General features: G+C 31.1%; 1 protein-coding gene across 1 annotated transcript; it reads right to left on the reverse strand.

The window, feature by feature from the left end:
• Positions 1–424: 424 nt before the first annotated feature.
• Positions 425–1197, reverse strand: LOC112274100 (uncharacterized). The gene is made up of 2 exons (XM_024503263.3): positions 798–1197; positions 425–674 (listed from the first exon to the last, which is right to left on the reverse strand). The coding sequence occupies exons 1-2, from the start codon at positions 1108–1110 to the stop codon at positions 649–651; spliced, it is 339 nt and encodes a 112-aa protein (XP_024359031.1). The 5' UTR covers positions 1111–1197; the 3' UTR covers positions 425–648.
• Positions 1198–24845: the final 23648 nt, after the last annotated feature.

The raw sequence follows: 24845 nt of genomic DNA on the forward strand, positions 1-24845 counted from the left end.
TTGACAAGCTTTATTTAATCATTTATTTGATTCAAGCTGATCCTATTCAAAAGAAGGTTTTCCGTATTACATTGTCCAGCCTCTAATGAATTACGTAGTTATTAGTCAACTGTAAAAGTTATACAGGAGATGGATTTATAAAGTGCTGTGAAATATCCAACACGATTTTGTTTTTGCTTTATTTTTTTGTCCCAATTTTACTGAGGACAACAATTCTTTGTCCAGTCCACGTAATCACTCAGACACTTTGATCGCAGATTTCTCAAGAAATGACGTGATTCTCTTGGAGTTCCTTTTCCTAGATCTGGATCAGGATCTCTTCCATCGCACAATCGACTCATCGCTAGTCTCCCTGCTGGCCACATTCACTTCTATCACCGCGATTATCAATACATGTACAATTCCGCAAAAAATTGCCCGTAGATTAATCCAAACAAAGGTGCTTATTTATGTGAGTAACTGAAGTCAAATGCGACTGCCTAGTTTCTCGATGCTGCAGTCAGTAAGATGAATAATTTAATATCAATCAATTTATTCGACCTATTATGCAATGTTCTAATTCCTGCGAGAAGAGGACATTAAGGTAATATCCTTGAAACAACTATAATCAACGAGCAAAACTATAACGAAGAACAACTCTATTGTTGTCTACTGGCCTCCAGGAATAGTATTTCCTGCACAACATGATACCATCCGAACTGTTGTCAGTTTGCGCAATCATCCATGGAACAAGGTCACGATGGTAAGAGATGATATTAAATGAGCCAAGAGAACTAATTTGACAGCACAATTTGTACCATTGCATTGAATGCCAGCCCTATATGAGAGGTTGCACTTCTGCGGGATTTTGATGGCGAACTGGATGTCTGCCCCAGATTGAAAGAACGGACTATACGCAGTCTGACAGAGGCACTCCTCGGGGGTGTCGGTGGCCAGGTAGGAGCTTAGTTGGGTGCAGCATTGGGCAGACGGCTGGATGTCCGACTCTGCAGCCGGTAGGCATGCCGCCAAATCATAGGAGGAACCGCATGCAGCTTGTGTTTCCTTCAACAGAGTCGCAACTAGAAGCGTTACCACCAGCAAAACAAGCACAGCAGAGCTATTCGCCATCGTTGTGAAGAGGACACAAATCAAACTGTATGCAGGAGGATTGGAACGCTACTTCGGATGGTCCGTATAAAGAGTCCGAGGCGTCGTGGAAGCGTTGCTATTGTTGTTGGTTAAATACTTCCTCTAAGACTGGATCTGACCATGGCAGATGGTACCCGGAACTCAAGTGGTTGATGTACAACATGTGTTGTACATGTCACACCGGTGAACACCATATCTTTCGCATTGTCAGATGCAAATCACGTGATGTGGTACACACAACATAATCGATCCCGACCAACTTGGCAAATTCAATTTGGAGGTCATGAGCTTGAGAAGGGCTACGTGGATTTCGGCTGTCTTGTTGGAATGGCTCTGTTGGTTTGGCATTAGCAGGAAACGTTATGCGCCTTCTTTCAGGCAGGTTCTCTATTTTGAGGAGTGTGAACATTGTTGAAAAAAACTTGTTTGGCGTGTGAGAAAATCCGTTTCATATCAAGCAATGTGAGAAGTTCTCAGAACTTACCGAGAGTGGTGATTGGGTTAATTGTATTGTAGCCAGCAAATCAACAAATGAAATGAGAGAATGGTTCGAGACTGCTGAGGATTTCAGTTGAAGTGTGTCGCATGAAATTTGCCCTGAATTCTCATTTACTGCTTAATTTCTCCTCTTCCATTCAAGAAATTCGAAGAATGACAAAATATAACGAAAAATGAAAACACATGTTGCATCTTTGTCTAACTCTGTCCTGTTAACCAATGATCTGAATTCAGGTACAACATTGATGAAACTCTTCACTGAAGAACAAGAATTATTTCTTTCAATTTATTTATTTCCTTCCTTCCTTCTTTCTTCTTTTCATTTAAAAAATTAATAAACTTAATACGATTCACCTATTTTTTCCATTATCGAGAGCTGTCTTAGATCCTACGAAGGTAGAGTTTTAAGCTTCTCATTTAATTGAGAAACATATCACCCTTATCAAGTTTGTTGTGGATTCAGAAGGGAAGCAACAGTGATGATCTCCGTGAGTCGCTATCACCCGGCTGCTCTGAAGGTGGCATTATGATGTGGATGATCCTCTCGTGCCCATGCCCCTGCAGTTTAGACAATGCAATGGAATTGACATGGTGTGATGGTTTACTTCTGCCAATTTGGAGGACAGAAGTATGATACTGCATGACTTGGTTGTTTAATACTCTGAATTTAGTACTCATGACTCAAATGGATTTGCCCTGATGGCACATGGCGTCCATCTGCAGAATCAGTTGATAATGAAGGCAGGCAATACGCACGCGTCGAGGAAGCAAACTCTACCATCCTAGGTGTACAAATTTCTCCATCGCAATTCATAAATTCTCACAAGAGATTTTCACCGGTTTCCTCAACCACTGATCCCAAGGCTAGTCATCAATTCTGTTTTTCTGTGAACGTTCTACAAGGTTCTAGACTTTGAAGGTAAGCCCGTCGCTGTCAGCAACACCCTCAAATCAGTTCGACAGGGATAATCAAACAACATGAACAGTAAACCAGATCAATCATCACGATCAACACCGAGATTGCATTCTCAGTTAAGGTTGGTTAAGTTAGCGTGACGAGGTTATCCCTCTGTCGCATCTCATGACTTGTCTGATGACTCCGATCATTGTATTAACTTCAATGGGTGGTTGCGCATTAGTGATGAAAGTATCTGAAAGTGGAAAACAATGGATCTCTACCTTGTCAATCCTCGGTGTTTCTCAACTTCTAGCCAAATTATGAGACATAAGTGTAAGTGAATCGGCCACATGATCGGATCGAACTCGATACCCACCGGATAAGGAGTCCCTCTAGGATTTGCGAAGCTTCGTAACTCGATAAGAAAGACGTGCTTCAATAACTGCTTGATTTGAGCAGTTGGGAGAAGGAACAAGCTGTCGGTACCGACACCAACAGAATATGCTCGAAACGGATGAAACGATGATATGAATGAATGGATTTTGTGTGGCGAAAGTCATCCCAAAGAATAGATGAGCAGCTGTGGAACTTTGGAGGTTGTTTCTAATTTATCGCCATGATATCTTTATAACGTATTGAAAATTGTATAGAAATTATTTATTATTAGTATTAAAAAATCTCCTATAAATATTTACATGCCTGTATTATTAAATTATAAAAAATATACAATTTATTGTTAATAATATAATTTCTTGCTCCAAGTAAAAAACTAGGATATAATTTGATTGTGGTAAATTTTAGAAAATTAAAATACAAATAAAATTTATAAATATTTTTCAAAATTTTTAATTTTTTTAATATTTTCTTATTTATTAATATATTTAAATATTTAATTTTTTAATTCAAGTTTTTTATAAACTTACCAACTATAATTCTATTGAGTTTTTCATATCTATATATATATATATATATATATATATATATATAATTAATAAATGGATAATAGAATTTAAAAAATGGTTGCATGGACACCTTTCTTTTATACATTGATTTAATTAAAAAAATTAAAAAAAAAAAAACATCATTTCAAATTGTATTTGAAGACTCTCGTATTATAAGTGTTACTTAAATTTTAATATAAATAAAATAAAATCCATTTTAAATTTATTTATTTATTATTTAACTTTCATTATATTATATGTTCATGGATGCTAAAAAGTTGATTGTGATTTTACTTGAATTCAAGTACTAAATAAAATACATTATTCTTTAGACACAAATTCAAATAAAGATAATTTTTTAATTTTTTCCAAATTGATCTGAGGCATTGAAGATGTCTTCAAACTAAAACAAGAGTGTCCATGCAGTAAAAGAAGGGTGTCTAATTAGCAGTTTTTGAAATAAAAATGGATTGATAAACTTAAATTTAATAAATTAATAAATTATGTAAAATTTATATAAATTGATATGTTTTTTTATTATACAATTTAAAATTTTTACATAACATATAATATTAAAATATGTTGACTAATAACTTTAAAACTTTGGATGTATGTAAGCATGTATGTATAAATTATTTTTTAAATACTTTAAAATATCCACAAGTTTTGTGAAATTATATTAACATCTAATAATAAATTCAAAAATTACTTTAGAATTTGGTCTAAATTAATATTTTAAGAAGTTCTATTAAACCTATAAATATTATATTAAAAATCTTTTGATATTATAATAATATTTATAATAGATCTTTAATATAGCATTTTTTTGCTATTGTATCAACTAAGAAACCAAAAATTACTCCTCTAGAGAAGTTTGATGGTATTAGATCCAAGTTTTAAGGATTTGTCAACAATTTTTTTTTATTATTATTATTTTTTATTAAGCTCTAGTTTATTATATATTTAATCCAGCATCTCAAGTTAAATTTATAAGATTTTTTCTACAATAGATTTTTTTTATTTTTATCATTTTTAAAACAACAAGATCTTATATTATTCATCTCAAATATATTTTAGGCAATGTTTTAATCTATGAATAAAAAAATGGTGAAACTAATATGGCAATAAAAAAATAAAAATCTTATAGTAGGAAAAAACTTAATATTAATAAGAAAAATTGTACTTATATTATAGAGAATCAAAATAAGGTCTTCAAAATTGTTTTAATAAAAGGCAAAACTACAAGTAATATAATTTTAAAAAAAAATATGTATTAAAAAACATATTTGCATACAAGCATTAAAAACAATGCAACTAGAATTTTTAAACGACATCATCTTATATCATCTTCTAAATCCTCTACTGTTTTATAATCTAAAACTTTATTTTTTCTACTTTTATCTTGTTAGATATTTTTTTATTCTAAGAAAATATCAAAATATATCTATATATATATATATATATATATATATATATATCTTGTGCCTATAAAATTAAAACTTCTATTTCTGATATCTAAGGCAATTATACAGGTAGAAAAAGAAGGATATCTATTTTTTTTCTCTATCCAACATTAAGTCCTCATTTAAGTTAATGTTGAAATTAAATTTCAAAGTAATATAAAGAATAACAAGTTGTATTTGAATAGAGAAAGTCTAGCATATTTTCAAAACATCAACCTCATAATTTTGCAATTAACTTTCAGAAAAGAACTCACTACCATTTAAATCAATCTACAATATGTTATAGAAAGAACTTTCTATGTTGAAATAATAAATTAATATAAAAAATTATAAAAAAATTAAACTAATTTTATTTGACATTTGAATTTTTTTTATAGATGCATTAATCTTCTTTATGAAGAAAAGTATGGATCCTTACAAATATGTATAGAATATTATAGAATCAACACATTGACCATTAAGAATTATTGTTGATCTTAGATATTAAGCTAACTTGATAAATACTTAGTTATTAAAATTATTTGAATAAATTATATATATATATATATATATATATATATATATATAGTTTAGTGGATCTAAGGTCCATATTATAGTTATTCAAATCCAAAGAAGTCTAAAATCTAGTATGTTAGAACATTCTCTTTAAATTCATCATTGGTCTAAAAAAACTTGGTGATAACTTGTTGTTCTAGTTGTGTTCAAGCTTCAATATACAAAGCAATTGAACTAGTAGAGGTGGGTTCAAACACGGGGAAAGACTAGTTATATGAATTGGATCTATTACTGTCACAATTGACTGTATTCTAGCTATCTAAAATCAATTATCAAACTATAAAATACCAAGGCTTACTACTTCTATCTTAATTCAATACATAATCCATTTTACAACTATCAATTCAACAATACTTTCATATTCTTATCAGTTCATATTCTCCCACTTACTCTCTTTGCGATTTATATATATTCAATTACTGATCTCTAGCTTACTTATTATATTCAATTTCTCAATTCATCACACAGAATTCAATATCTTTACTTAACACAATACAATTCGATAATTTCAATTCTCAAGGTCACAAATTTTCTCCAAAACGGTCAATCCAAAGTCATATTCCATAATATTTTAATCATAGTTTCAACAATACTTCTCTCAATCACAATTCTTCATAAGCAAATAATAAAATCAAATAAAACAAAGAGGTAGCACCAAGCTTACCTTGGCTTACGTCTCTCATACTCTAGCCCCCCTCGGCTTACGACTTACATAGTCTGGCACTCCAAACTAACTTCTCACTATTCAAAACCTATCCATTACTCGTCAACAACAAAGAAACAAAAAAGGATAGTACCAAGCTTGCTCCGGCTTACAACTATCACAGTCTGGCCTCCCCAGCTTACGACTCTTATAGTTTGGCCCCAATCTCCCTTTTCTCAACATCTTTATCCTACCAAAAGATGGACCATCGGCCAACAGATTCCAAAGGTTATGATCCTTTGAATTCTTAACCATTTGTTCCACTAACAATCTATTGTTACCAACTAAACTGCCTAACCATAAGTCTAATTCTCAAGGTTGTCAATAACCAATCAATAACTTACCACAAAATTTATTTACCTATTCTACATAGTCCCACTCCTAATTGTGTAGTGCCCTCATAAACATTATTTAGCCTCAATTTATAAAAACGTATCAGTGTTGGCTTCTTCAGTCAATGGCGTTGGCTTACTACCCTTTGAATTGGTGATCTTCTCCTCTTTACATCTTCATCGTCTGCCTCGATGTTTGATGGTTCTTCATCCAAACGTACTGTCAGATCTTCATTCAACAAATCTAGTTCCCGTTGTCATATTACGTGCTTTCCTGCTCGAGAACGCGCCAGGCGTCTGGCTATAGAAGGTAGTATGGAAATTCGCCGATAGTCAAGCAATCTATCAGTTTTGACTGCTGGAATATAAACGACTGCAACAATGTACCGTAAATCTATACGGATGCTCTTCGACTCCTTGTCGAAGTCCTTTTTGTCCCAGCCGGTAGGTCTCTAGACGTTACAGAGAACCCCGAACAACCCAAACTGTTAATCTTCAATACCGCTTTGTACTTACGATCTTGTATCCACTGACTGTCTTGTTAGATTAACCCAATAAATTTCATTCACTCCGCATACTCAATCCTATAGACACCCTTTTAATCCTTCAATCACAGACGTAACTCGATTTCACAAAACAGTCAAGAGTATTCAAACCCACTTCATTAAAAATCCCGATTCACCATTACAATACTGACTTCAGCAGTGATTGCCTCAGTCTTCCCAAAACTCTACGAAGAAGAAAAATCCAAATTCTCTGTCTTTCCTTCCCCGACCCGAAGCATGAAGCTCCCCTATCTAATCCCCTTGATCTTGAAAAACCTCCAATGAAAACCGAACTAGTAACCTTGCAAAAGCTTGAAAACTAGCTCCCCCCGATTTCCAGAGAAAAAAAAAAAAACCCCCTTCAAAAACTTTTTTCTCAAAACTATATCCCCCCTAACCTTATCCTCTGAATTTCTTCAATCTTTCGTCTTAGATCCGGAATTGGCTCCCACCGTCAAGCTTGGATCCGAAATTGGCTCTCGCCGTCAGAGCTTTCTCCTCCATTTTTACCTTTAAGAAATCCATTTATCGAAAACAACGTTCCCTGAAACGGCACAGAGAACAGGACAGCCTGAAACAAAATCGAACCCCATAATCGGGACCACATTGAGTCGCCCGACCAATTCAGGTCTCATATTGGATAAGAGTCCAGTAGTAACCTGGATGTTCCCGTAATTGGGTCAAATTGGTCCTTGCATCGGATTGGCTAAGACCCGTAGTAAGACCTGGATTTCCCGTAATTGGGTTGACCGGCCAATTCAGGTCTCATATTGGATAAGAGGACCCGGATTGGATTCTCAAAATTGGATCCAATTGGCTCTTCGAACCCGTCGTGTGAATTGGTCCTTCTCTTCCTGCTGACTTTCGTTATTGGAATCGAACGGAGCATTTCAGTATGCCCCGGCTGACTGTAATGGAGTGACTGAACCTGACCACTCAGTATTTGCACTGGAGTTGGTTGATGCTCCCAATATTCGAGGTAACTGAATATTAATAAAATTCCCCTTTCTTTTTATTTTCACTGTATACTCATGTTACAACACGACACCGTATCTGAGACTCAAGATAGCAATTTGGTTGTCGTGCTTCTCCAACATCTTCTACCATTCTTCTGTCGGTTTTAAAGGTATCTCCGAAGGTGTTGTCACTAAAATTGGCGTATTGGTCTGCACTAAATTATTGGCCTCCTTTTCTAATGTAGCTAGTTTAGTCTATAACATTGCAACGTCTATTTGCAGCCGCTCTTGTCATTCTTTCCAATCGATCTCCATCCTTGCTTTCTCAGGCACCATGTTTGCCATCTTCTCTTTAACCACAAAAGAAAACACAATGCTTATCAAGAGTCCCCCTCCTACTTCTTACTATGATCAAATCAATTGGATCGACTCTCCCTTATTTTCCACGATTTGTCATGATAAAATATCCTATCATCATCATTATTTATCCCCCACCTTTTTATAGAACAGAAAATCCATCCCGAATTTATGTATAATAAAATTTAAGCTGATTGCCATTGATCCGTGTTATAAATTTAGTACCCATAAAATCTTCCAATTATATGGAACCATTTAGAAATCTATTAATAACTCGATATGGCCCATGCCATCAAACTTGAAATTTTTCTAAAAATTTTTTAAATCGACTATCATAAAGAAGTACCAAATCATTTGGCATAAAAGCCTTTGGTCTAAGCTTACTATCATAATAAGTCTTCCTTTTTTTTTGTATAGTTTTCATGATCATTAATATATTGGCTCTAGTTTCATCCAATTTTTTCAATTCTTCTAAATGGTGCTATAATGAATCATGATCTCTCAATCTATTATCTATAGCAATTCGTAAACTTTGGACTTCCAATTCAATAGGTAATATTGCTTCCTAGCCATAAACCAATTGAAAAGAGGTAGAATTGGTAGTATCTTTATACACAGTATAGTATGCCCGTAAAGCTGCGAACAACTCAGTGTCCCAATCTGTTCCCACTCTTGAAACTGTTTTTGTTAAGATTTTACATAAAATTCCATTAGTCTTTTCTATTTTTTCATTGGCTCTAGGGTGATATCGTGTAGTTTTATAATATTTTATCTCGTATTTAGTCGTAAGTGCTTCGATTGTACTATTTATAAAATGAGTTCTTCGATCACTAACCAATTATCATGGACAACCGAACTATACAATAATATTTTCATACAAAAAGGTTGCTACTATACTTGCACTATTGGTTTTCATAGCTATGGCTTCAACCCATTTTGTTACGTAATCCATTGCTACCAATATATACTGTTTTTGTCTATTTCTTGAGGCTGGTGTAATTGGTCCCACAAAATCAATTTCCTATTTTTCAAAAGGTGCTTGAACCAGAATTGGTACCAATGGCATTGCTAAAGTTCTAATACGTCGACCTATTCTCTGACATAGGTCACAATGACGGATGAATTGGTGGGCATCTGCAAACATTATTGGCCACCAATAACTAGCTTGTAAGCCTTTACGAGCCGTGCTGTCCCCCGCAAAATATCCACCACAATTGTCCAAGTGGCAACCCTCTAATATAGTACACACTTCAATCTGATAAATACAACGTCGCAAAACTCCATCCTTATCTTGTTTATATAAAGTTTCACCAATCATCGTATAAGGTATATATTGGATAACCGAGATAAATGGTCCACATTGGAATGTGATTTTCCTAGTCTTACTTGAATAGTAAAGTCAAATTCCTGCAAGAGTAAAATCCATCATGTAATATGACCACTCAATTGAGGCTTATTAATCATATATTTTAAAGCATTATGGTCGATATGAAAAACAAATTTATAACCAAGAAAATAATGTCAAAACTTTTGTATGGAATAAATCATTCCCAATACTTCTCTTTCGATTGTTGTATAATTTCTTTCAGCTACTACCAATTGACGACTTGCATAATAAATAGGGTGATCAAAACCCCGGACATCTTTTTGGCTTAGTACAGAATCAATCGTGACATTAGATGTATCTACATAAACTTGGAATGGTTTTGTCTAACAAGGTGCCACCAATATTGGTGTTGAAACCAATTTCTGTTTCAATATTTCGAATGCAATTGTACATTCATTTGTCCAAAATGGACTGGTCCCATCAGTTGGTGGTTTCTTCAAGAGATTTGTCAAAAGAAGGCATATAACTGCAAATAGATAGATAAATTGCTGATAATAATTGATATGGCTGACAAATGCTCGAACACCTGTAACAATGTCTGGTTGCTTTAATTCTACTATAATCTTTATTTTATCTGGATTTGTAGCAATGCCTGCCATCGAAACTATATGATCCAATAGTTTACCAGAATGTACATTAAATTGGTACTTTTTCAAATTTAAAGAAATTCTATATTTAATACATTGATGCAAATATTGACCTAGATATTCTAAATGCCTAGCTCTTGTACTAAATATATAGAAATCATCTAGAAATATTTCCATTAAAATTCGTAGATAATCTTGGAACCCTTGTGTTATTATCCTTTGAAATGTAGCTAGTGCATTACAAAGGCCAAACAGCATAATCTTATAGGTAAAGGTCTCCTAATCTATAATAAAAGTAGTTTTTAACTAATCTTTTTTTTGCAATTTTAACTTGATTATAATCAGAGAATCCATCAAGAAATAAATAACATTCATATCGAGCAACAGCATCCAATATACTATCCATGAATAGTAAAGAAAAATGATCCTTCTTGGTAGCCGCATTTAATTTGTGGAAATCTTGACAGATGCGAACTTTTCCATTCTTTTTTGGTACCATAACAATTGGTGAAACCCATTCACTGAAAGGAACTGAATAGATAAATCCAACCTCCAAGATTTTATCCAGCTCTTCTTTTACTATAAGTGAGTATTTTGGATTAAGTCGATGTTGTCTTTGGTATACTGATGTAGTATTCTCCTCCAATATAATTCGATGCTCACAAACTTCAGTTAGAATTCCTTTCAAATTCACATAAGACCATACAAAAGCACTTTTATGCATTAAAAAGTAATCCACCTAAATTTCTTTCTCCTTGCATTTTATACCATCGAGAATCTGAATGATTTGGAGAGCCTCCCTTATACCTAAATTAATTGATTGACATCATGGAATTTTAAGAGTCTCTAGGATAATGTTTTGCTCAATTCTAGAATCTTTCATAAAATCTGACAAATTAGAACTTTTCAACTCCAGTTCCATAGTACTAATGTGATTAACATCCTTTCTATTCATCTAATATGCAATCATATGATCAGAATTATCAATAACATCTGGAGGAATTAAGTACTTTCCCAGTCCCCTATACTGGTATTTCATTCTAGTGTGCTCAACAACTTACCTTGTATCAACATAAATTAGATCAAGTGCACCAATTCCTTCTTCTGTAGACTCATCTTCACAATCCGATGTGAATTCTAAATTAGAAAATTGAGTTTTTCTGTGATATTGGACAAGGTACATTTAAAGCACAATTTTATCATTACCTTTCCCAATTGTCAATGTACCACAACTCCAGTCATTTCGAGCTTTAGCTTCATACAACTACAATCGCCCCAATAAAATTGGATATGACAATATAGAGCTTCGCAATCGGAAAATAATATAATCAATTTTATAGGTAATCCCCACAATTATTGTATCAATATTTTATAAAATATCCATAGATTTAACTCGACTGTAGTCAACCATTCTCAAAACTACTATAGTAGGCAATAAGTGATCCAAATCCAATTCCTCCATTGTAGTGGCATTCATAAGATTTACACTAGATCCTCCATCTACTTGCACTCCCGATACTAATACTCCATCAATTGAGACATCAATCGTTGGTGCACGTGGATCGGGATTCAAACTTACTTCTTGGATTTCTTTATTTTGAGATCTATGATAAATTAATGAGGAATTCAAGATAGTTTGGTACTCAAGTGCTACCGCCAATAGTTGCTTCATAGAGATCGTGGATTGTATGGTATCCAAATCTTTTAGAATATCATATGGTTCTGTATTAGTGGTAATTTTCAATGTCTGTTTCTTCTTCCCAGTCCTAGACATCGATGCAGGTAAATTGATTTTCTCTATATTAAAAATTGGTAAAGCTACTGGAACTGAATTTGATGGAGCTTGTAAAATCAGTTCTTTCAACGGGTAAGATTTTTCTTCCAATTCGGCTGATATTAATTCCTTGAAATTCACGCCTCTTAGAGGATCTTTCAATGGAAAGGACGTTTCCAAAAACTGTGTAGAGAACAGAACAGCTTCACACGGAAATGAAGCCTCTGTAATTGGTACTTCATTGGGGTGCACAACCGATTCAGGTCTTATACTGAGTAAAGAATCCATGTCAGGACCTGGATTGGATGGCCCCATAATTGGATCCAATTGGTCCTTTGCTTCAAGATCACCCAAATGTTGAATTGGTCCTTTCTCCTTTTGCTCACTTCTTGTATGGACAACTTGGACTACTTCTATCCGATGAATTGGTGATTCATTTGTCTCGTTATTTTTTTCCTCTACAATTTACACAGTCAATTGTATCTTCTGATCATGATTATTAGGGTTAAATGGAACATTACATTGATAATGAAAATGACCCGATTGCTTGTAATTTCCACATACTGGAGCATATTTGTCTATAAATCTTGGATTAGGACATTCACTAGCATAATGACCAATTTGTCGGCATCGATAGCAACGTAGTGGTTTTCGACTCATATTGTCAAGTACACTTGGAGTCGCTATTAGAATATATCTATTAGGCCGATTCCAGGTAACCAAAGTAAATGATCCTGGCTGACCAGTTGCTACTGGTCAAGAATTGGACTGCTAAATTGGTATAGTTTGAGGATTATCTCTTGATTATTCCCACTGTTCTGCATCTTTGTTCTATAAATCGGATTATAATTAGTATTTTAAAAATTTCTAAAGCTATGATTAAGTCGATTTAAGCAATTACTTTTCCAACCACCCATATTTCTAGTCTATACTTGATTAACATCCTATTGAGTTGGCTGTATCGTCTGGTTATTGATCTGTTATTACCTTTGTACATACCAGCAGTTTTAGGTAAGGTGATTTCGTCCACAAAATATACATTGAACACCCGTTTGTCTAGATGATAGACATTCCGTATCAAAATGACCTTGTCCCTTACAATTATTACACCATATATTAGGTCTTGTATCCGATCTTCAAATCCAATTGGTCTAAAATGGATTAGGAAGACATTCCTCAAGGCCTCCTAATTGGAAAATCTACCCATTGGTTGCCGATTATACCATTCAAAAGTTGTATCTTTTAAAGTTATTGGCAACCATCTCAACCAAATATCTTCAATTCTACCATTATTAGCCACGTAAGCTATCAAGAATTGAGATATATGATGATCGAGATCAGAGCCTGGCCAACTACTAAAAATAAGTAATATTACCACACTTATAGTTCGGTCTCCTACTGCTCCCATTTGTACTGCAATTAGTACTTCTGGCACTCCCGCAGCCATTGGTGTTATCACTGGTCTCTTCGCTATTTGAATTTGAATTTTTCTTCCTTTGGATTTACTTGGACTTACAATTCCTTTTTGTCATTCCCGTAGGAGATTTCTTATGCGTAATCTCTCTTGTCTTTCTTTTCCTTGTTGATTAATTCTTTGATAATCCTTCTCTTCATGATTATCACTCATAATCTTTCATTCTTCTTTACAAAATCAATACTGCCTTGAATTATAACTCACATATTTGTAACCCTAAAACTTGTTCTTCTCACGTTCTCATTCAACATATAATTCCATCTGTGATACAATCAATTTCTAACATTTCATATTGTTATCATTTCCCCGGCAGCGGTGCCAAAATGTTGTTCTCATTGTGTTCAAGCTTCAATATACCAAAGCAATTGAAGTAATAGAGGTGGATTCAAATACGGGGAAAGACTAGTTATATGAATTGGATCTATTACTGTCACAATTGACTGTATTCTAGCTATCTAAAATCAATTATCAAACTATAAAATATCAAGGCTTACTACTTCTATCTTAATTCAACACATAATCCATTCTACAACTATGAATTCAACAATACTTTCATATTCTTATCAGTTCATATTCTCCCACTTACTCTCTTTGTGGTTTATATATATTCAATTACTGATCTCTAGCTTACTTATTATATTTAATTTCTCAATTCATCATACAGAATTCAATATCTTCACTTAACACAACACAATTTGATAATCTCAATTCTCAAGGTCACAAATTTTCTCCAAAATGGTCAATCCAAAGTCATATTCCATAATATTTTAATCATAGTTTCAACAATACTTCTCTCAATCACAATTCTTCATAAGCAAATAATAAAATCAAATAAAACAAAGAGGTAGCACCAAGCTTACCCCGGCTTACGTCTCTCACAGTCTGGCCCCCTCCAGCTTACGACTCTCATAGTCTGATACTCCAAACTAACTTCTCATTATTCAAAAACTATCCATTACTCGTCAACAACAAAGAAACAAAAAGAGGTAGTACCAAGCTTGCCCCGGCTTACAAGTATCACAATCTGGCCCCCTCGACTTACGACTCTCACAGTCTGGCCCCGATCTCCCTTTTCTCAATTTCTTTATCCTACCAAAAGATGGACCATCAGCCAACAGATTCCAAAGGTTATAATCCTTTGAATTCTTAACCATTTATTCCACTAACAATCTACTCTTACCAACTAAACTGCCTAACCATAAGTCTAATTCTCAAGGTTGTCAATAACCAACCAGTAACTTACCACAAAATTTATTTATCTATTCTACATAACCTCAAAATATTATTTTATGGCAACTTATCTTATTGGATATTGATTTATAAGTATTAATCAAAAATAAATTTCTATTTAAATCAATTTTGACATGTTGCAAGCATAATTTCTACTGAGAGGTATTTTGCACCAACTACAACTTCGAATTCTTACTTAAATAAAAAATTTTAAACTTTTCTACTACTTTTTATCTATTTTTAATATTAATATTTTTATTAAAATAAAATAAAGATAAATTCTATATTAAATTAGATGTATAAAGAATATATAATTTGGTATGTATTAAAGAATGGAATAAATAGGAATTTTTATTTTATATTAAATTTGGTTATATAGATTATAATTTTATGCTTTTTGGACTTATAAATATTTCAATTTTTTCCAATTATTTTTAAACAATATTTTTTTCAAGTTTTAGAAAAAAATTATATATTATTTTTAAAATAAAAATAAATAAATATACTTTTTTTGTACTAAAATAACTTAAAGATGTAAGACTATATAATAAGATGGACAAATGATATTTCACACAACTTAAATAGAATTATTAGAATTTATTGCCTAAAATGGAAGTTTGCAAGACACAAATAAGTAGAAATCAGCAAGGTTGAACACAAGAGAAGTGTAGAATGAGATACCTCCCACTTTCAACATCCTTTATTTATAGGTGGTGGTTGCTAACCAATGAAACAACTTCCATCCTTTTAATATTACATCCATTTTTACTTCATCCAACTAAATCCTAGAATCTTTCTTAACCTAGCTACCACCTAAATCCTAGCCTCCACCTTAGTTACTTTCCTTCATCTTTTTGTTACTCTTTGACCATTAACAACTTATTTAAGATAATACTTACTTACTTTATTATACCTATGGTAATACTTATTTATTTTAACACTCCTACTTTGCTATTAGTCAAAGGCTATTAATCCTAATGCCTTTGTTAACTTTTGATGCCTATCCTTTATTAGTGCTTTTGTGAGCAAAACAACAAGCATGTCTTCTGTTGCACAATACTTCATGTCAATCACTCCAATTTCAATCTTGTCTCTCATGAAGTAATGTTGAATGTCAATGTGCTTGGTTCTTCAATGATGCTTTGGATTCTTTGTAAAAAAAAGACATCCTTGGTTATCACACTTCATTGGAGTTGCTTCCATTTGTACAAGTCCAATGTCTTCTAAAAGTTGTCTTAGCCAAATTGCCTCCATTGTACCATGACTTGCTGCCATGTATTCTACCTCCATTATGGACTTTGTAATTGTTGGTGGTCTCTTACAATTCCATGAGATTGCTCCCATTCCAACAAAGAATACATAATCCATTATTGATCTTCTATCATTTGCATCTCCAGTCCAATCTGCATCACAATAACTATGTAATGCAATATTACTCCTTCCAAGACACAATTTGAAGTTTAAAGTGCCTCTTAAGTACCTCATGATCCTTTTGATGGTTATCTAATAAATTAGTCTAGTCTTTCACATGAGTTGACTCACAACACTCACTGCATATGCAAGATCCATTCTTGTGCTAACCATTGCATACATGAATGAGTCTATTGCTGCCTTGTATAAAAACACTTTTCATTTCATCTTCAACCTCACCAAATTCCTCATTTGTAAGCTTCTTCAACTTGAAGTTCGCTTCCAATGGTATACTAATAGGCTTGCAATCTTCCATGTTGAATTGTTTCAACACTTCTTCAATAAACTTCCTTTGGCTCATTATAATCATCTTGTTACCATGATCTCTTATAAATTCTACTTCTAAACAATAGTGGAGTTCTCTCAAGTCACTCATCTCAAACTCTTCTTTTAACTTTGCCTTCAACCAATCCATCTTCTTCATGGTATTACTTAATATGATCAAATCATCAATATAGAGAATGATAATTAATATGAATTCATTTGATTGTATCACATACAAAGAATGATCGGCCTCTTTTCTTATAAATCCTTCATTTAGAAAGAATGTGTCAATATGTTGATACCATGCCCTTGGTGATTATTTTAATCCATACAAGGATTTCTTCAATTTACAAATAAGGTGTTGTTTGCCATCTTCAACAAATCCTTGAAGTTGATCCTTGTAGAGGTCTTCTTTCATTATTCATTGCATCTCTTTTTGTTCTAAACACCTACTTACAATCAATCGAAGATCAATTTGGAAGAAGTTGAGTCAATTTCCATGTTCCATTGTCCATGAATGATTTGTATTCATCTTCCATGGCTTTCTCCCACTTCATTGCATCTATGGACTTTATTGCATCACACAAATTCAATGAATCAACAAGAAGTGCAACATTGACATATACTTCACTTACTTGAGGAAAGATGTGGTTCTTCCACCATTTACCAAGTTGTTTTCTATTTCTCAAAGGATATCTCCTTTTATTTGAAGAAGATTCATTTTGTTGCACTCCATGCTTGCTTCGAAGCTTCTTCTTTCTTAAATCTTATCTTTTCTCATTCAAAGGTTGATACTCTTCATCATCATCATCATCATCATCATCTTCAACATCTTAAATATCTTTATTTCTAATCTTAGGAATTATAGAGGCCTCCTTCTTCATCTCTTCATCTTCATTCACACCATCTTCATTGTCATCATCATCTTCTTCTTTCTTTGTTGAAATTGAAGATGTGTCCACAAATACACAATTACTCCCACTTGGATAAATTTCTAAGTATTCACAAGTACTCTTATGTTCCAAAAATTCTTCATCACAACTTTTGATGATCTTCTTGGTATTCAAAACCATTAGTCTATATGCCTTAGTATCTTCACAATATCCAAAAAATACACATTTTGTATGTTTTGCATCAAATTTAGATGACATACAATCTTATACCAATATGATATGTATCCAAAAGTCTTCATGTATGAAACACAAGGTTTCTTCCCACTCTAAGCTTCTTCGGGAGTTTTTGATATAAGTGCACTTATAGGGCACATATTTCTTATATATACTGTTGTTACCACATCTTTTGTCCAATATTCAAACCCAAGGTTTTGTACATGTAGCATATTCCTTACCATCTCCACAATGGTGTGATTTGCTCTTTCAGCAACTCCATTTTATTTTAGAATGTATGGAGTAGAAGTTTTTCTTGTAATACCTTGAATCTTAAAAAAATCATCAAAATGCTTTGACATATACTCACTTCCATTGTCCATATGCAACACCTTGATCTTTCAATCACATTGCTTTACTACAAGTGCCTTAAACTCCTTGAATCTAGAAAAATACTCATTTTTATATTTGATGATATAAATCCATATCTTCTTTAAAAAATCATCAATAAATGTGATAAAATATTGTGCTCGTCCTATTGATGGTATCTTCATAGGTCCACAAACATCCGAATGTACAATCTCCAACAACTTGCTTGTATGTATTACTACTCCATTTGAAAATAAGGCCCTTTGTTGTTTGCCTTAAATACAACCTTCACAAGTAAGTGTATTGGCATTATGGCTAAATTGATCAAGATCCATGCCACTTACCATAGATTGGAATTCCTTCATGGTCTTGGTATTCAAATGACCAAGGTATTAATGCCAAATATCAAATTTATCTTGATCAAGTAGAAACTTAGTAAATGTGGCTACTTCAATTCCATTCACCATCTTGCACTTGATGAAGTAAAGGTTGCCATCTCTAAAGCCCTTGGCAACATCATCTCTATCCAATGTCTTTATAAAGTACCCATTCTTATCAAATTACACCTTACAACTATGTGAAATTAATTTGCTCATCGAAAGGAGGTTTTTCTTAATCTTTGGTACATGCAAGACATCTTTCAATTTGATCCTCCTTGTTTGTCCTCTCACAAAAATCTCTACTCCAATGGAGCCTATTCCAATAGCATGTACTATGCCATTGTCTTCCATAAAGACATTTGTTGCTAAAATTTCTTTATAAGTGTCAAAAGAATACTTGTATGGTGTCATGTACTCAGTGGCACCTCAATCAAAAATCCACTTGGATATGGCAGCCATGGAGGTGCCTTCACTTGCCATGAATGTAAAATAATCTCCTCTAAATTGCTCATATACATTTTTGGTACTTTTTCTATCTTCTTTTTTGGCCTCGTAGTAATTTTATGCAAAATGACCTTGTTTTCTACAAATAAAGCAAGTTTTGACATTACCTCATTGGTATGAAAGGTTGCCCTTGTTTTGAAGTGAGTAGAGTGCTGAATCTTCACTTTGAGGCTCTTTTTCTTTCCTCTTAGTTACTTCATGGGCAAGTCTTGCCGTCACATAGTCCATTATAAGTTCCTTCAATTTAATAGACTCCAATGCTATAATGAGGTAGTTGTAGGACTCAAGAAGACTCATCAAGAAGATCATGACAATAGCTCCTTCTTTTAAAGGCTTGTCAATAATTGCTAATTGATTTGTAAGAGCCTTTACTTTATTGACATGAGCTGTGAGATCTTCACCTTCTTCCATCTTACAAGTAAAAAACTTCCTCCTTGTGAAGATGATGTTAGACAAGTTCTTGCTTTTATAGATGTTGCAAAGAGTCTTCTATGCTTCTATTGGTCTTTTACAAGAGATGATGTGAGAAAAGTTGGTTTCATCCAAATTGGTGGCAATTATACCAAAAGCATTCTTTTTAAGTCTTTTAAAGTCCTTTCTTTCCTTAGCATTTGCATGTATGCTTGGAGCCTCTTCACTTTCATCTACAATGTTTCAAAGGTCTAAAGATGCCAACAAAAGCTCTATTTTTAACTTCCAATAATAAAAAATTTCTCATCTAAACTTCTCAATCACTTTCAAACCTTTATCTTCACTGGAAGCCATGTCTAAGAAGAACTCTATCAAAAAAATATTAAGAAAATGAGTCACTATGAGCTTGAAATCACCAAAATAAATTAACACTATGAAAATCTCAGAATGCCTTCTTGTGAACAAATGAGTGCTTTCTTACTCAAAACACTCTCAACTCAAGCTCTGAAGCTTCTAACAAGTATGTGTACTCCAATAAACCTCACTATCATGAACTTTCATTCTTTAGAATCAACTATTTCATTATACATACAAGGTAAGTGAAATAACATTAGCAAAATAAAAGTTACTGTCAAGATCTTTCTATAATGTCTTAAACTCTTAATCTTAGGAGATAAGAATCCACAAAAAAATGTTAGAGATCTATAAGATCAAAGTCAGCACATCTTCATGTCCAAAACACAAATTTCAATCTTAGAAACCCTAACATTAGCAAACACTATATGATCTATTCCACATAAGTACAACCATAAGAGAATGATACTAACTCACTTGAATGGCACAATAAAGTGTGAGTGGAACTATAATCTCTTGAAAAAATACAACAAGCAAGAGACAAGTAAATAGAAATTAGCAAGGTTGCACACAAGAGAAGTGTGGAATGAGATACCTCTCACTTCCAACACCATTTATTTATAGGTGGTGGTTGCTAACCAATGAGGCAACTTCCATCTTTTTGATATTACATCCATTTTTACTTCATTCAACTAAATCCTAGAATCTTTCTTAACCTAGCTGCCACCTAAACCTTAGTCACCACCTTAGTTACTTCATTTCATTCTTTTGCTATCATTTGACCATTAATAACTTATCTAAGATAATATTTACTTACTTTACCATACCTATGATAATACTTATTTACTTTAATACTTAGAACAGCTAAATTTTAAAAATTAATTAGTACTAATTTTTTTAATAAATTTTATTCAAATATATTGATAAATATTTTTATTTTAGATCTTAAAAATAATATTTATGATAATTTTATTAAATTAAAATTCAAGTAAAATCTTTTCTATTATAAAGAATAGTTATATATTCTTGAAGGTTAATTACAAATATGTACTTTAAGTATAATATGATTTTTTGATAGCATGGTAATTTGAATATGATAAAACTATAGAGCTTATTTTATAAGGTTTTTGCTAGCCTAAAATGTAAAAAATTATCAAAGCATTTTCTCAATCTTCTAACTTTTGTACTAAATCAAATACTACAAAATATTAACCTTATGGACTTCTCTAATAAGTACTTATTCCAAAATATTTTTTTACTAAAACAAAATACTTTAAGAATTTAATTTAGTAATGATATATCATTTTTTATCTTACAAAAAAAAATAATAATATATATTAATATCATAAAATTTTAAATAATATTGTATTTGATTAAGGTTTCTAATTTATATCAGATTTTGGAAGACATTTTTCAACATCTTAAAGGTTGAAATTAAATCATATTTAATATTTTTATCCTCAAATTAAGTATCTAATTTTAGAAAAAAAACCAAATTAATAAAATATTCTTATATTTCTAAAAACGAAAAAAATTAAAAATATTTTTATTTAAAAACCTCAGCCTTTTTAGCAATCTTAAGACATAATTTTTTTTAAATCTTAAATTCTTACAATTCTACATATAGCTTACATATTTTAAATTTTAATAAGATACAATCTCTAAATAAATTTTAGTTTAGCTTCAAATTTTATGCATTAATGTTTTAAATATTTTATATAGTCACAAAATTTAATACGAATATAATTTATAAATTAATAATAATAATAAAGTTCTTTAATATTTTTGGTCTTTTGTGAACTTTATGAAGACTCTCAATAGCTAAAAAAATTAATCCTACTATTAGTTTTTTCTATATCTTAATTTTTTTTATTAATACAAAATATTTCAAACTATTCCAATTAAAGTTTTTAGAAATTTAAGAAATCCTAACTAACTCAAGTCACCAACTTCTGATACCTCCTTGTATATATGATCAAATATTTTCTTATTGCACTATGAGAACTAAATTTTTTTATAAACATATGGTATCTACTTACTTCTACATAATCACAAAGCATTAAGAATAAGACATAAAAAAAAGAATCTAAAATTAACACTGTATATATTCTATATTTAAGGTATTGATGCAATCAAAAGCTTGAATTTGATTTCTTTTTAGGTCTTTTTTAATTTAGAACTTCTATAAGCCTTTTATCCTTGGAAATTTCTTAAAGCTAATTTTCTAATCATACTTCCTAATTCCTATATAAAAACTTTTATTTATCTTAAGTCTTTATTTTTGTACCTTAAGATTAGATTTTGATTATGTTTTGATTCATGTTAATTTTAAATTTTTTTCTTTTAATATTTTAATAAATAATTAATAATCTTAAAAGAACACTTTGAATCAATGGGATAAGATTAAAAGTCTCATAAGATTCTCATAATTTAAAATTTTGAATACAAGAATAAGTATAGATTTATAAAATAATTTGCTTTAGTATATAAATTGAATGGAACTAAGACCTAGATAAATTTTTAAAAAATTGGATTTGTCTATTTTTTGTATTATAATATATTGAAATATTTTAAAAAATTAATGATATTTTATTCTATAATTGTTAATAAAATCAATACGACTAAAATAAAAACATTTTTTTTTGAAGTGATGATAGAATTTTACTACGATAATTTAAGTTGATGATTTTAAAAATTCATAGATTATTTAATGGTTTGTTTTAATCAATGTTAAATAATTACTACAATTTTATGTTAAATTTTCTATTATTTCTATTTTATATTTTAAATAATTCATCTCTACAATTAAATAAATATACTACGTCATTATATTCTAACTTAATATTTTCATTTGTTTATTTATGTTTAATTTAGTAATTAATTTATGTGTACCGATTTTGCAAAAATTAGAATAAGTCGTAAAATCATCTTTATAGGCAAAAATCCTCTATTAAAATAAACACTTCAAAAAAAATATTCAAATATTTGAAATAGTATAATTAAATTTTTCAATAGTATTATGTATATGCTTCTACACCATTTAACTTCTTAATAAAAACTGCATATTTTGCTTCAATGTTATCATCTATTTTTTTACAATTCTATAGATATAGATCTTATCAATTTGTTTATACATGATAATATGATCAATACTTTCTAATTTATATATTATATCAGTTATCTATATATATATATATATATATATATATATATTTAAAATTTCTTTTTAAATTTTTTTAAAAAAATTATTTTATTTTTTATTATCATAAACTTATAAAAAAATTAATAAAAATTTATTTTGTTAATCTCTAATAATATTTATCAATTATCTAATTTTCTTATTAGATTCAAATTAAGTATAAATTAAGTTTTTCTATTATAACTAAATATATAAATAGAATTAATACTTCTGAAATCCTTATTGTAAATAAGATCTACTACCAAAAATCTAATGTTTTTTTAAATAAGATTATTTCATATTTTTAAAATATGAATTGTATTAATTACCTTCTTAGGCATATGATATAAAATCTGATTTTCTTTTTAAATCCTTGCATAACTTATTTTTTCTACAACTAATTAAAGATTACATTAAAAAAATAAAATATCATATATATTCTTAAAATATAATGAAATATTAAGAATATCTTTATATTCTTGATAATAAAAAATATATCCCTCAAATTTATAATAATAGCAAATGTATCCTTATTAGTGATAAGTTATCACCAACTTTTATAATTTAGTTGTTATTTGAGTCTAGATTCTCAACCGCATAAATTTTCTTTTATCATTTTTTGGCTTTTCAAGAATTAAAAAAATCTTGCTTCTTTTTCTTCTCTTCATTTATAGACCATGCCTGACATTACATATTCTTAATGGTGCCTAGCTAAAATAATGCTTTCTCTATTGTGGCACTTGTATCCTTCAAATTGCATACTACTACTTCTGAAGGATATGAATCTTAAAAAAAAAAAAACTTTAATACACTCTTGTATCATTCAAAAAGACTACAAAATTACTCTTAGATGGTAATATATTGAACTAGAATGGCTATTACCAAAGACAAGAAAACTGGAAAGTTTTGAGACAAGACTAAGGACTAAAAAAGCATTCACAAAAGTGAAGAAGGCTTCACTCTTGCCTCCATATATTCTATCTAACTAAGAGTTATATGACAATGTTCTATAAGACCTTCAACATGTGTTGACTTTGCTAGATACATATTTTAATTTGCAAATGAAGTTTTTTATAAAAGTGCCACATAGGTAGCTTGTTTTACAAGCTATCAATATGTATGATATGTAGTTAATTTTTTGATCAATTTTCTAACTTATAATTTTATTTATTTCTATCTAATTATATAAGTAATTATTAAAAAAAATATGTATATCCATGATATTACCTCCCCTTTTAGAGACAAGTTCTATACGGAATAGTCATCATCTTTCATAAATCTTATTGTTCTTTAACTTGATTTTGATAGATGTTGTTGATGAAAAGCCTCAATTGTCTTTGATGTATTTACAAGATTCTTTGTTGGCTCCCATGTGCATTCACTATTATCATATCTATGCCAATGAACAAGATATTCTAATCTATTTTGGCGTCGTCTTAAATCTAGGATTTTTTCCATCTCAAACTCTTAATTATTATCCACTTCTATAGGAAGAGGTGGCATTTATCTTCTTTTTAAGATATTCATTGTCTTATATAGTTCAAGAAGAAATTTGTGAAATACAAGATGGATCTTCATAAACTCTGATAGATATAATCAATAAGCAACAAGCTTGACTTGTTCACAAATAAGAAAAGGTCCAAACCTACAAAAGTCTAATTTGTATCAAGGACAAGTAGTCTTGATATTACAAGGAAGTAACCATATCTTGCCACTCACATTGAATTTAGTTGTTCCTTGTGATAGACATCCAGGTTGATCTTTTGTTATTCTTGAGCTTCCTTTAACTAAGCCTTCATTATTATTTTTAGCTTTAACAATTGATTTGCTAAATCTTTAATCATAGGATTATCAACTTTTAAAAAGTTAAAAGTATCAAATCATGGATGATAACTATAATTCACAAAGAAATATATTTTTTGAGTAGAAGAATATATCAAATTATTATGTACAAACTCTAGTAATGGTAAAAGATTTG

Source organism: Physcomitrium patens, chromosome 21 (assembly GCF_059467195.1).
Source record: "Physcomitrium patens ecotype Gransden chromosome 21, ASM5946719v1, whole genome shotgun sequence".
Taxonomy (NCBI): Eukaryota; Viridiplantae; Streptophyta; class Bryopsida; order Funariales; family Funariaceae; genus Physcomitrium; species Physcomitrium patens.